This window comes from Salvelinus sp. IW2-2015, linkage group LG20 (assembly GCF_002910315.2).
Source record: "Salvelinus sp. IW2-2015 linkage group LG20, ASM291031v2, whole genome shotgun sequence".
Lineage (NCBI taxonomy): Eukaryota > Metazoa > Chordata > Actinopteri > Salmoniformes > Salmonidae > Salvelinus > Salvelinus sp. IW2-2015.
In genome coordinates, this window is record NC_036860.1 from 40,838,686 (window position 1) to 40,853,828 (window position 15,143).

At 43.1% G+C, this 15,143-nt stretch overlaps 1 protein-coding gene across 3 annotated transcripts in view; it reads left to right on the forward strand.

The window, feature by feature from the left end:
- The first annotated feature begins 990 nt into the window (after positions 1-990).
- Positions 991-15,143, forward strand: part of LOC111981736 (flotillin-2a) — a 36,314-nt gene continuing 22,161 nt past the window's right edge. Inside the window, exon 1 of one of the 3 annotated variants that reach the window (XM_024013140.2) lies at positions 991-1,217. In XM_024013140.2, coding sequence (XP_023868908.1) covers positions 1,169-1,217 — 49 coding nt within the window. In that variant the 5' untranslated portion in view covers positions 991-1,168. Of the gene's footprint in view, positions 1,218-1,571; positions 1,672-15,143 lie in introns of those variants that run through there. The other 2 variants (XM_024013139.3, XM_024013141.3) reach the window with 2 other exon arrangements.

A 15,143-nucleotide genomic window follows, 5' to 3' on the forward strand; every position in this document is an offset into this window, starting at 1 on the left:
ATGGCACTTATAAATGCAGATCCTTCAAACACCCACAAACAGGCAAATCAATTTGAAAGAACAATTTGTCAGATGGTGCGTTGGAGACTGATGTATTCCTGTCCTGTCTTTTCATAATATTATTGCAGATCAACATAAAGGCCCCAAAAGACAGACGTGGTGTCGCTCCAAAAAGTCAGCCGTAGTGTCGCTCTTAATTTCTTGGTTCCTCTGTGGTACCGCTACATTTATTGTATCTTATCTTGGACCAAGTTTTGAACAAATCAGATAATATTCTGACAAAACACTAATCCCACCTCCAAATTCCATTTATGCCTAAAACCAAGTTGATCCAAATCAAATCCTGTGGACGAACTGATGTTCCTTTGCCCACCCTGTGCGGAAATACCTTTTAGATCAATTGATGATGAGGGTCATACAGTATGTTGATGGTTCCTTCAAAATGCAGGTAAAAACTACAATAACACACTACACGTTTGAACTGTGATTTATTGGTAATACTTATTCCTAGGCACAATGATGCAAAATAGATCAACCTGCTGGTCAAACACTTGACATACTGTACACAGTAGGCCTACTTCAGCGATAAACAGCCCACAACCACTATGGAACACGTTCATTCCATGAGTCCCCGACCCTATCACCATTTATTGTAGTGTAGTGTCGCCTGCTGGTGAAATTCTACACTTGTCTGTATGTGCATAAACAAGTGCGGTGGGAGATGTGCTGACGCCCAAATGGTCATTACAATCGGACGAATACTAAGCCACTTTAACAGGGGAAAACAGAAAGCGCTAAAGGAGCATTTGTTGTTCTTTCTCGGATCGAGGAGCCGTACAAATAATCAATGAGGGGATTCGATTCATCTGTCCCGGGTAGACGTGTTTTGCACTGGTTGAAAGTTCATTGCATTCCCTTCATTTGAGATGGGCGCTCCTCCCTCACCATTGTGTCCAGTTACGTCACGTGCCATAGACCGGTGCCCCGCGGTTCAGTATAATCGAATCAGCCTAGTGTCGATAAAAACTGTATAATAAAGCAGGGGTTACGCAAGTACATTTGAGGACCGGCACGCGCCAACCGTGTGTTTGTGGACTGACATAATACAGTAGAAGAAGATTTTTAGGCAACAAACGCACTTGGTTTGGGATACGCCTTTTGAAATAACATGGGTAATTGTCATACTGTTGGACCAAATGAGGCCCTTGTTGTTTCAGGTACGTACCGTTACATTCATCATCAACTTTGTAAATATTAATTTAACGTGTAAGTTAATGTTACTTTCACTTGTTATTTACACAGTGACATGCACATTGGCGCGTGATTATCCCAATGGATAACCTCGTCATTGTGTCATTACCAGTTCTGAAAATGTAGACAGTTACTATATTCCTCTGATGTTAGCTAGCTAGCTAGATCACGGATAGCTGACTCACAGTTGCCGCGTTCAAAACAACTGGGAACTCTCTGACTTCCGACTTTATTGCTTTCAAAACTACTGGGAACGAGGGAAAGAAACGAGCTTGGACTGGGAAAAATCGATTTGAACGGTCAGTCACCCAACTCGGGCCTCTTTTCTAGTGCTCCGACTTTCCGACCTAAATTATTTTTCCGAGTTTCCAGTTATTTTAAACGCTGCTGTTATCATGTGTTCCTCAGGGCAGGAGATGGGTACGTATATCATTTTTTTTTCTCTAGATGCCACACTTCTACGGGACACCATGTGATTGTAAACAGCATCGCAATCGCACTTATGTCGTTATGAATCAAGTAATTGATGCGCATTTCACGTTTGGGGAAGTAGGAACGTTGTGATTATGAATGACGGGCTCCGAGCCGTGAGGGGAGSGAACATGATAGCGGGGTGGTGCCCATTCCCGTATGTCAGGCTGTCTGTGATGTCAGGTCTAATACGTTTGKCATTTTAGCCATTTAGCAGGCGATTTTACCTAGAGCGATTTACAGTTACCTATACATTCAGACCACAAATGTCATAGCAGATTTACGTAATACAGATTAAATGGTATGAAATTTGGCCTGGTATGTTAAAGCCACAGTGATTGTAGCTAATGGAATATTACCCATGAAATACAGTACAACTCTAAACGTATTATAAATAACTTTATTAATAGGTTTTAATAATTATGTTCGAGAGATAGTCTATGGTAGAAAGATATGCTTTTTGCATCTGAAAATGTAATTTCTGGATACTAGACTGCCTGTAGCCTTATATTTGCAGTGTGGCAATATGAGAGAGCGGTTGTCATGACTCGTGACATGTGAAATCTGAGCAAACCAATGGAATTTGTGGAAGTATTGCTGATTGCTTTATTTCATCCATATGAGTTAAGTTCGAGACATTAGATGTAGCGTGAGGTCTTTTAAGTTCTGGAAACGGACTCCGTCTTTACAGACCCTGATCTGTAGCAGCACTGGAGAACTGCAATTAACTATGTTATGTTGGTAAATGTAGCTGTGTATATGCCTTGAAAGATTACAATGCCATTTTCAGGCAGTTTCAAGGACAGACTTCGCTCGGTCCACTAGGATACATGAGTAGCTAGGCTATGTTATCTTGGTCTTTTGTAGAAAGTTATTGAGACAGATAGTATGATTACAAATCACTCAGCAAAATCAGATTTGATTGTTTATGTAGCGTTGGTTATAGAAGAATCAGATTTGTACTCGTCTTGTACAGATTGCAGTAGTTTGACTGTGGTTTGGGGTGTATAATACATCTGTTTAACTTTGTAAACTAAAGGTGTGTTTAGAATTATTTTTGTTGTATTAATGCTATTTAATCTCTCCTCAGACTAATATTATTCTGTTTGTCCTGTGGGTACCTTTGCCACTGTTCCACCCCTTGTGTATTGCGCTGTCATGGTGTATTATAATTCAGAAATGTTCACAAGTTGTTCACTGTTTTCACAAGAGACAGACTGACACACATRTTCTGTTTTGACTGAGTTTGACTGTTTTGATTTAAAGTTTGTGAATAGGTTGAGATCGTTTCGGCCCCAAGAKCTCTAATCATTGGCTCTAATCAAAGAAAGCAGAAATGATTTGCACAAGAGTGAATGGGAGGAGGTATAGAAAAGAGTTGGGGGTAAAAGTAAGACAGCGGTACACACATGAGAAAAAGTTGGAAAAACAGTAACACCATGACACTTTTAGACGTGTAACAGTCTAGATGTTATTGAATCAGGAATTAATGAAGGAAGCAGCATAGGGAAAAGGAAAGTAGGTCGAGTGGGCTCATATAATTAAGAGGTTTCATCATAACCTCTTTGAGAAACCAGTTTCCTGTGTACTATTTTATTTGCCACATGGCCCGAATACACCAGGTGTAGACCTTAATGTGAAATGCTTACTTACAAGCCCTTAACCAACAGTGCAGTTCAAGAAATAAAGTTACGAAAWTTTTTACTAAAATAAAGAAGAAAAATGTATCAAATAATAAGGCTATATACAGGGGGTACAGGCACTGGCGGTACAGGTTAGTCAAGGTAAATTGTACATGTAGGTAAGGGTAAAGTGACTGCATAGATAATAAACAGRGAGTAGCAGCAGTGTAAAAACAAAGGGGGTGTCAATGTAAATAGTCTGGGTGGCCATTTGATGAATTGTTCAGCAATCTTATGGCTTGGGGGTCTTCCTGACATCTTTTGTTAAGGAGCCTTTTGGGCCCAGACTTGGCACTCCGGTACCACTTGCTGTGCGGTAACAGAGAGAACAGTCTATGACTTGGGTGAATGGAGTCTTTGACAATTTTTGGGGCCTTCCTCTGACCATGATAGTTTGTTGGTGATGTGGACACTCTCAACCCGTTCCACTACAGCCCTGTTGATGTGAATGAGGGTGTGTTCGGCCCTCCTTTTCCTGTAGTCCACGATCAGCTCCTTTGTCTTGCTCACGTTGAGGAAGAGGTTGATGTCCTGGCACCACACTGTCAGGTCTCTGACGACCTCCCTATAGGCTGTCTCATCGTTGTTGGCTATCAGGACTACATTCCTTACTACAGAATGAAAGAACAGCTCTTGGATTTTCCATTGTGTTGAAACCAGAGGTATAAGTCACCAGATGACTATGAGAACCCAAATGTCAGGAAGAATTATGGTCACATGATCCACATTACAGTGACCCTCACTTTTCCTTTTGTCACTAGATGACCATGCTGCAACTGACCGAAGAGTTGATGCAAGCTGTTGAGCAAGTACATGAGCTGTCTTTGTAACTTTAGGGTTATGGTTTGGTTTAAGGTCTGGGGTTAGGTTTAGGGGGTCAAAGTTAGGTTAAGGCACAGGCTAGCTTCTCTCATCCCCCCATAAAATTCATAATGGTGCCGGAGGAGATGGCTGCCGTTTTACGGTCTCCTAACCAATTGTGCTATTGTGAGTTTTCACGTAATTTTAACTTATTTTGTACATAATGTTTCTGCCACCGTCTCTTATGACCGAAAAGCGCTTCCAGATATCAGGACAGTGATTACTCACCTCGTACTGGACAAATGTTTTCTTTAACGAGTCAGACACCTGACAAGGCCCAAATGCCTGTGATTCGCATAGGAAAGAGACAGAGATATCAGGGACGTAGGTCAGGGTTCCTTGTAAGGATCCGACGGCGAGTTGGTAATCTGCCTCTACCATCAGTCCTATTAGCCAACGTACAATCATTGGATAACAAAATAGACGAACTACGATCACTAATATCCTACCAATGGGACATTAAAACCTCTTTGGGATAGGCGTGCCGCTAGCGCCCGGCCTCAACAACATCCGGTGAAATTGCAGAGCGCGAAATTCAAATTACAGAAATCGTAATATTAAACATTCATGAAAATACAAGTGTCATACATCATTTAAAAGCTTAACATCTTGTTAATCCAGCCGCTTTGTCAGATTTCAAAAAGGCTTTACGGCGAAAGCACACCATGCGATTATCTGAGGACAGCGCCCTGCACACAAAAGCATTACATACATTTTCCAACCAAGCAGAGGCGTCACGAAAGTCAGAAATAGCGATAAAATAAATCACATACCTTTGAAGATCTTCATCTGGTTGCAATCACAAGGGTCCCAGCTACATAACAAATGGTCCTTTTGTTCAATAAAGTCCTTCTTTATATCCCYAAAAAGTTTGTTTCATTGGCGCGCTAGACTCAGTAATCCACTGGTTTCCCTCGTTCAAAATGCATACAAATGAATCCCGTAAGGTACCAATAAACGTCTTCCAAACATATCAAACAACGTTCCTAATCAATCCTCAGGTACCCTAATATGTAAATTAAAGATCAAATTTAAGACTGAGAATATCGGAGACCATTACCGGAGATAAATAACGAAGTACACGCACTCACCGGAACAGGCAACAAACACTACAGCCAAAATGGGAGCCACTTACTAAAACAACAAATTCTAGCAAWTTWAAAAAAAAACAAGCCTGAAACTCTTTCTAAAGGCTGTTGACATCTAGTGGAAGCCATAGGAACTGTAATCTGGGAGGTATTCCTTTTATATTCCCATTGACAACCATAGTAATCAAGGGTGAGCTGAAAAAAAAGATTCTGGATGGATTGTCCTTGGGTTTTTGCCTGCCATATCAGTTCTGTTATACTCAGACATTATTTGAACAGTTTTGGAAACTTTAGAGTGTTTTCTATCCAATACTACCAATTATATGCATATCCTAGCTTCTGGGCCTGAGTAACAGGCAGTTTACTTTGGGTACCTCATTCATCCAAACTTCTGAATACTGCCCCCTAGCCCGAAGAAGTTTTAAAAACTGTAATATCTTATGTTTCACCGAGTCGTGGCTAATTGACGACGTGAATAACATACAGCTGGCGGGGTTMACTCTGCATCTGCAAGATGGAACAGCCGACCTCCGGTGAGACACGGGGTGGCGGTCTGTGTATATTTGTAAACAACAGCTGGTGCACGAAATCTAATAGTAAGGCAGTCTTGAGGATTTCCTCTACATCGGGAGAGCAAATCCTATCTCATGATAAGCTGTAGACCACACTATTTACCAAGAGTTGATCTATAGTCTTCATAACTGTCTATTTACCACCACAAACCAATGCTGTCACTAAGACTGCAGTCAATGAGCTGTATACGGCCATAAGAAAACAGGAAAACGCTCATCCAGAGGTGGTGCTCTTGGTGGCTGGGGACTTTAATGCAGGGAAACTTAAATCAGTTTTACTAGTATGATAAATGTGCAACCAGAGGGAAAAAACTCTAGACCACCTTTACTCCACACACAGAGACGCTTACAAAGCTCTCCCTGCATTTGGCAAATCTGACCATAATTATATCCTCCTGATTCCTGCTTGCATGCAAAAACTAAAGCAGGAAGCACCAGTGGCTCGGTCAATATAGAAGTGGTCAGATGATGCAGATGCTAAGCTACAGGACTGTTTTGCTAGCACAGACTGGAATATGTTCCAGGATTCTTCCGATGGCATTGAGGAGTACACCACATCAGTCATTGGCTTCATCAATAAGTGCATCGACAACATCGTCCCCACAGTGACTGTACGTACATACTCCAACCAGAAGCCATGGATTACAGGTAACATTCGCACTGAGCTAAAGGGTAGAGCTGCCGCTTTCAAGGAGCAGGACTCTAACCCGGAACCGTATAAGGAATCCTGCTATGCTCTCCAACGAACCATCACAGGATCAATACAGGACTAAGATCGAATTGTACAACACCGGCTCCGACGCTCGTCGGATGTGGCAGGGCTTGAAAACTATTAGATTACAAAGAGAAGGACAGCCGTAAACTGCCCAGTGACACGAGCCTACCAGATGAGCTAAATTACTTCTATGCTCGCTTCGAGGCAAGCAACACTGAAGCATGCATGAGAGCATCAGATGTTCCGGATGACTGTGTGATCACGCTCTCCGTAGCCGATGTAAGACATTTAAACTAGGGATGCACCGATATGACATTTTTGGCCAATATCCGATATTTTCCTTGCCAAAAAGATACCGATATTTACAATTTTAGCAGCCTTTTAAGCATTCTAGTTCAGTTAAATAGTTGAAACACGCACTGACCAAAGTTATTTTGTTGGCATTTACGTATGTCCCCATTACCTGTAAAACTTAATCAAAACCTATTTCTTTCACTTACTTGCTGTGCTGAATCGTTCAGTCGTTTCATTTTCAACCAGGATTTCATCATACATGTCAAGCATTGAAGTTTCAGCTTTGTCTGTCCGTGGCCTCTCTTCCTCGGTGCGCACTGTCATGGTGTCCGTTTCCATCTTGTCCAGCTGTGTCTAACAGTTCACGTAACCCCTGTTTTTTGTCTGCATCAAAGTAGCGGTCCTTGTACCGAGCATGGTGGCGACACAGTAAAGAGGCTCAGAGAATGCCACCAAATCGCTTGTTCACAGCCTCTAGTAGAGTCTTTTCCATGTTAACCTCACGGTCTGTGTTGGCAGTTTTGTTGCGTAGGCGTTTCAATGCCATGACAGAGGGTATCATGTCGTCTGCTGCAGACACTGTTGATGAGCTTATTCTCAAGTTCGTAGTTCGAATGGAGCTAGTAGTGTGTTCATGTTTCAATCATGCTCTCAAATGCCATTGAAATGGCAGCAGTGGTATGAAAACCAGCACATTCTTGTGCATGCAATAAGGCTTTCCTCAGTACAAAATCCTTATCGACCCACTGTGCTGTCAGACTCGGCATGCTCATGGGGCTGACATCACTCGTCCAAATGTCAGTCGTGAAGCTAATAGCAGTGACGCCCATAGCAAGTAGCTTATGGATTTACGTTTCAACAATACTGTTTAAGTCCGGTAGGGCAACATCCTGAAAAATAGCACCTACTTGGTAGTGTGTACCGGGGCTTGAGGTGCTCGACCAGTCGGCGAAACCAACATCATACACGACAGAGAACGGTTGATTGTCAAGGGCAATGAATTTCATTATCTTGGCTTTAAGGATTTTGTCTTTAAGTTGTCTCGCTGAAATGTTCTTACTCTTTCAAATGACTGCTCGACTTGTTGACTGCTCAATCCACACAGCAGACATTGTGGGCTAGGTTAGGAATGCTGTGTTGCACGTGTAGTGCTATATTTTTTGTGGCATCATTATGTCATCTACCTACATTTATATAGGTATGCACGTCAGCTTTGACATCTGTTTTGTACATCGGTGTTAAACTAGACATCGGGCCGACGTTGGCATTTTTAGCTAATATCATCCGATTTCCGATATGCTTACCAATATATTGTGCATCCCTACTTTAAACAGGTCAACATTCACAAGGCCGCAGGTCCAGAACAGATTACCAGGACGTGTTCTCCGAGCATGCGCTGACCAACTGGCAAGTGTCTTCACTGACATTTTCAACCTCTCCCTGTCCGAGTCTGTAATACCAACATGTTTCAAGCAGACCACCATAGTCCCTGTGCCCAAGAACACTAAGGTAACCTGCCTAAATGACTACCGACCTGTAGCACTCACGTCTGTAGCCATGAAGTGCCTTGAAAGGCTGGTCATGGCTCAGATCAACACCATTATCCCACTCCAGACCCACTCCAATTTGCATACCGCACCAACCGATCCACAGATGATGCAATCTCTATTGCACTCTACACTGCCCTTTCCCACCTGGACAAAAGGAACACCTTTGTGGATGCTATAAAAAAAAAAAAATTTTTTTTTTAATTTTACCCCCTTTTCTCCCCAATTTTCGTGGTATCCAATTGCTAGTAATTACTATCTTGTCTCATCGCTACAACTCCCGTACGGGCTCGGGAGAGACGCAGGTCGAAAGCCATGCGTCCTCCGAAACACAACCCAACCAAGCCGCACTGCTTCTTAACACAGCACGCCTCCAACCCGGAAGCCAGCCACACCAATGTGTCGGAGGAAACACCTGGCTCCCTTGGTTAGCGCCCACTGCGCCCGGCCCGCCACAGGAGTCGCTGGTGCGCGATGAGACAAGGATATCCCTACCGGCCAAACCCTCCCTAACCCGGACGACGCTAGGCCAATTGTGCGTCGCCCCACGGACCTCCCGGTCGCGGCCGGCTGCGACAGAGCCTGGGCGCGAACCCAGAGTCTCTGGTGGCGTAGCTAGCGCTGCGATGCAGTGCCCTAGACCACTGCGCCACCCGGGAGGCCGTGAATGCTATTKTTTGACTACAGCTCAGCGTTCAACACCATAGTGCCCTCAAAGCTCATCGCTAAGGACCCTGGGACTGTACACCTCCCTCTGCAACTGGATCCTGGACTTCCTGATGGGCCGCTCCCAGTTGGTGAGTGTAGGTAGCAACACATGCGCAACGCTGATCCTCAACACGAGGGCCCCTCAGGGGTGAGTGCTCAGTCCCCTACTGTACTCCCTGTTCACTTATGACTGCGTGGCTAGGCATGACTCCAACGCCATCATTAAGTTTGCAGACGACACAAGTGGTAGGCCTGATCACCGACAATGATGAGACAGCCTATAGGGTGAGGTCAGAGACCTGGCCGTGTGGTGCCCGAATAACAACCTCTCCCTCAACGTGACCAAGACAAAAAAGATAATTGTGGACTACAGGGAAAAAGAGGACATCGCACGCCCCCATTCTCATCGACGGGGCTGTAGTGAAGCAGGTTGAGAGCTTCAAGTTCCTTGGTGTCCACATCACCAACAAACTAACATGGGCCAAACACACCAAGACAGTCGTGAAGAAGGCACGGCAAAGCCTATTCCCCCTCAGGATACTGAAAAAGTTCTACAGCTGCAGCATCCTGACTGGTTGCATCACCGCCTGGTATGGCAACTTCTCGGCATCTGACCATAAGGCTCTACAGAGGGTAGTGGGTATGGCCCAAAACATCACTGGGGCCAAGCTTCCTGCCATCCAGGARCTCTATCCCAGGTGGTGCCGGAGGAAGGCCCTAAATATTGTCAGACTCCAGCCACCATAGTCATAGACTGTTCTCTCTAATACCGCACGGCAAGCGGTACCGGAGCGCCAATTCTTGGTCCAAAAGGCTTTTTAACAGCTTCTACCCCCAAGCCATAAGACTCCTGAACAACTAATCAAATGGCTGCCAAGACTATTTGCTTTGTCCCCCCCCCCCACCCTCATCTATTACGCTACTGCTACTCTCTGTTTATTATCTATGCATAGTCACTTTAACTCTACCTACTTTAACTCTACCTCTACCTATGTACATATTACCTCGACTAAGCTGTGCCCTCGCACATTGACTTTGTACTGGTACCCCCTGTATATAGCCTCGCTACTGTTATTTTATCCATTTATTATTTTTACTTAACACTTTTTCTTTACTGCATTGTTGTTTTAAGGGCTTGAAAGTAAACATTTCACTAAGGTCTACACCTATTGTGTTTGGTGCATGTGACAAATGCAATTTGATAACTGTCCATTATGAACAGACCACCCACGAGTAACACTTATGATTTTCTCTTAGAAGAAAAAATAAAGGTCCTATTTTACAAAACTTTTTTTATTCTAAGAAACAAAMGCCTAGCCATAGCGAATGAATCAACCAGGCATGATGCGAGCCAAAATGTGATGCCATGCTTTTTAAGGGGTAAATTCCACTCATTCCCATGGTGGCCTCTAGTATGTGGAGTCTGTCTGGCATCTGAAGTATTCTGAGGGAAGCAGAGCAGCAGCTGTGACTACAAGTCAGGCACTGAAATAATCCATCCGTCCTTGGTCCGTTTCAGCATTGCTCCTCTCCACTTTGGAGACCTGCATTAAGACGTCCATCTTGTAATATGGCCCACACCCCTTATTACAAAATGTCAGTATGCAATGAGTGCTGAATYGTACTGGGAGTCTCTGACCAGCACGTAGGGCTGGGCAATATTGCATAAAAGTCATCTAGATTTTTAAATTGAGTGGCATCCTCCCCACATCATAATGCTACCACCACCATGCTTCATCGTAGGAATGGTGCCAGGTTTCCTCCAGACATGACACTTGGCATTCAGACCAAATAGTTCAATCTTGGTTTTATCAGACCAGAGAATCTTGTTTCTCATGGTCTGAGAGCCCTTTAGGTGCCTTTTGGCATACTCCTAGCGGGCTGTCATGTGCCTTTTTACTGAGGAGTGGCTTCCGTCTGGCCACTCTACCATAAAAGCCTGATTGGTGGAGTGCTGCAGAGATGGTTGTCCTTCTGGAACGTTCTCCCATCTCCACAGAGGAGCTCTGTCAGTGACCACCGGGTTCTCCCCCGATTGCTCAGTTTGTCCAGGCGGCCAGCTCTAGAAAGAGCGATGAGGGTTCCAAACTTCTTCCATTTAAGAGTGATGGAGGCCACTGTGTTCTTGGGGACCTTACATGCTGAAGATGTTTTTTGGTACCCTTCCCCAGATCTGTGCCTCGACACAATCCTGTCTCAGAGCTCTACTGACAATTCCTTCGACCTCATGACTTGGTTTTTGCTCTGACATGCACTGTCAACTGTGGGACCTTATATAGACCAGGTGTGAGCCTTTCCAAATCATGTCCAATCAATTGAATTTACCACAGGTGTTTCTGCAATCAAGTTGTAGAAACAGCTCAAGGATAATCAATTGACACAGGATGCACCTGAGCTCATTTTTGAGTCTCATAGCAAAGGGTCTGAATACTTATGTAAATAAGGTATTTCAGTTAATTTTTTATACATTTGTAAACATTTCTAAAAATGTTTTTGCTTTGTGTGTAGATTGATGAGAATTGTTTTATTTTAGAATAAGGCTTTAACAAATGTGGATAAAGGGAAGGGGTCTGAATACTTTCCAAATGTATTTGTATGTTTAGTGTGAGAACATTTCTTGATCAGTCTTGATCAAAATGTCTGCCCCCATTGCTGTGAARGTCTCAGAGCTCTAGCTTGGCTTCCTGAACTTGTTATGAACTCACCTGTCATCTCATGTTAGTCTTGTCTGTCTGACAAATGGAAAGTGTTTTTTGTTTAAAATCTATGAATTATTTTAGATTAATGGCTATAAATCTCTCCAATGTTGTTGATCCATCCTCAGTTTTCTCCTATCACAGCCATTAAACTCTAACTGTTTTGAAGTTACCATTGGCCTCATGGTGATATCCCTGAGCGGTTTCCTTCCTCACAGGCGTCCTTCCTGTCTCGGTTGCCAGAATCTTTGGATGGCGTATCAATACACCCAATCACTACAAAGGTTAATTAATAACTTCACCATGCTCAAAGAGATATTTAATGTCTGCTTTATCTTTTTTACCCATACAATTATCTGTATGTGTGGGATGCAGGGTTTATGTAGTTATTCAAAAATCATGGTAAACACTATTGCACACAGAGTGAGTCCATGCAACTTATTGTGACCTTTTTTAAGCTAAGTTTTACTCCTCAACTTATTTAGCCTTMCCATAACAGGGGTTGAATACTTGTAAAACTTTCAATAAACATAATTCCACTTTGACATTATGGGGTATTGTGTGTGTCTAGGCCAGTGACACAATCTCAATMTAATCCATTTTAAATGCAGGCTGTAACACATGTGGAAAAAGTCAAGGGGTGTGAATACTTTCTGAAGGCACTGTAAATAGCCTCTGAGCGGGATGCCCTTGCAGCTAAAATGTCATTCTATAGGCCTAATAGTAAGTTGGAGATTGTTTGCAGTCAAGACAAGCCAGCATGTCCCCCTCGTGTGTGGGGGTGTCGTGAAAGCTGGACATTTCTGGTCAACAGACAGAAATGCTTGACGCCCTTAGATGGTACTGCTTGCTGTGAGTTTTAAACCTGTATTGCGAGTGGTTTATCAGAGCCAGAATACCTTAGATGAATTTACTGTAAGGGTTGATATTTTTTTTCTTTTTTCTCTCTCTCTCTCTCTCTCCTCTCTCTCACACACACACTATAAAATGATTGAATCACACAAATCATGTGAGAAACAACAGCAGACATTTTATTAATGTGACATGAAACCTTGTCCTCATTACATTTTACATTTAAGTCATTTAGCAGACGCTCTTATCCAGAGCGACTTACAATCATGATCCGTATAATCCGCAAGGAAGCTTAGGAAGCAAGGAAGCTTAGAAACTCTTGTGTTTAGTCAAGAAAATGCTAGGCTATTTATTATGGTGGTGGTTCATGCAATGAATGATTCTTTAATTTTCTCTCAGGTCTACAGTACCTTAGGCAAACTGCATTTCCTCATATTTGGGAGAGATATTGCACATGCTTGTCTGGGTAGATGAACAGACAATGTTCCCTTGGCATGAAACATTTCTCTACAGTGTGCCCTATTGAACARGACCCTGGTTGCCCTTTACAGCTGACAGTCATTCTCAACACTCCTCAACTGATTTTGCTCCTTCTGAAAGGCAGCTATAATAGACTGGTGGGTTGTTGCGCAACAAACACGAGGTGTGCACAACCGTGGAGCAAAACTGGTCGGGTTAACTTAGAAACAAAAGATTGACAACATTTAAATGATATTTTATTGAAAACATAAATACATTTGCACAATGAGCACTTTTCTCTCAAATACATTGTTACTTGTTGGTTAGCTAGCTAGCAAATGTTATATTAGCATAGACGTGGTGAGTCAAAACACCTCAACAAGACATGGTATCAATAACAAGATATGAGCTGCCTACGATTCCCCACATGGCAGCTTCCTTGTCATAGCTAGCAACTATTTGACCGTCAAGAATCATAACACAGCGTTCTGCCCCATCAATGCGCCATGCATCGCTTTCGTGAAGTCATCTAACCTGTCGGAAGAATGAAGGGAGTGGCCAAATAATCCCCTTAATGTGATAGCTGTCTTTGTTAGTTTATTTACTCTAGACCTTATCATAGCCTGGGGGGCCGACAACTACTACCAGTAAAAACCCTTTTGATAACTGCCATTTGTTAGCACAATTGTGTTTTCCAGAACTTGATTTCTCATTTGCGTGTGAGCTAACTTTCCTGCAGTAGAAGTGTCACCACCACCATCAATTGGAGTTTGTTGGTGTATGTGGGGAAGTGTAAGTGCCAGGGGAAGTTCTTAGTGAGAGGGTTTAGTTTGTGGTCTACAGGAGGCTTGTTGTGACTGTAAATCAGTTAAATAACTTGTTTCTACATGAGGCCTAAGACACTCACAAATACACTGAACTAAGAGGGGAATAACACTACATACAATATGACACTAATAGGTTAACACTAAATTGGGTTTGTTTGTAGGCATGTGGAGGGGTGGTACAGCTTTGGTTGACTTGATACCCTATGACTTTATGGTTCATTGGTATAGTACTGTAGCAAAGCATTTCAATCCCAGTCTACATTCAGTTAGATTGAGTTATTGACCTATATTCTAACAACTACCACCCACTCCTCCCTGGTACCTCAGCTCTTCAAACTGAGGTCTGATACCATGATACTGGTTTTAGAGGTCGACCGATTAATCGGAATGGCCGAATAATAAGGGCCGATTRCAAGTTTTCATAACAATCGGAAATCGGTATTTTTGGACACCGATTTTGCCGATTTGTATTATTTTTACACCATTATTTAATCTTTATTTAACTAGGCAAGTCAGTTAAGAACACATTCTTATTTTCAATGACGGCCTAGGAACGGTGGGTTAACTGCCTTGTTCAGGGGCAGAACGACAGATTTTCACCTTGTCAGCTCGGGGGATTCAATCTTGCAACCTTACAGTTAACTAGTCCAACGCAATAACGACCTGRCTCTCTCTCGTTGCACTCCACAAGGAGACTGCCTGTTACGCGAATGCAGTAAGCCAAGGTAAATTGCTAGCTAGCATTAAACTTATCTTATAAAAAACAATCAATCATAACCACTAGTTTACTAGATATTATCTAGCGTGTCCTGCGTTGCATATAATCTGACTGAGCATACAAGCATACAAGTATCTAAGTATCTGACTGAGCGGTGGTAGGCAGAAGCAGGCGCGTAAACATTCATTCAAACAGCACTTTCGTGCGTTTTGCCAGCAGCTCTTCGTTGTGCGTCAAGCATTGCGCTGTTTATGACTCCAAGCCTATCAACTCCCGAGATGAGGCTGGTGTAACCGAAGTGAAATGGCTAGCTAGTTAGCGCGCGCTAATAGCGTTTCAAACATCACTCGCTCTGAGCCTTCTAGTAGTTGTTCCCCTTGCTCTGCATGGGTAYCGCTGCTT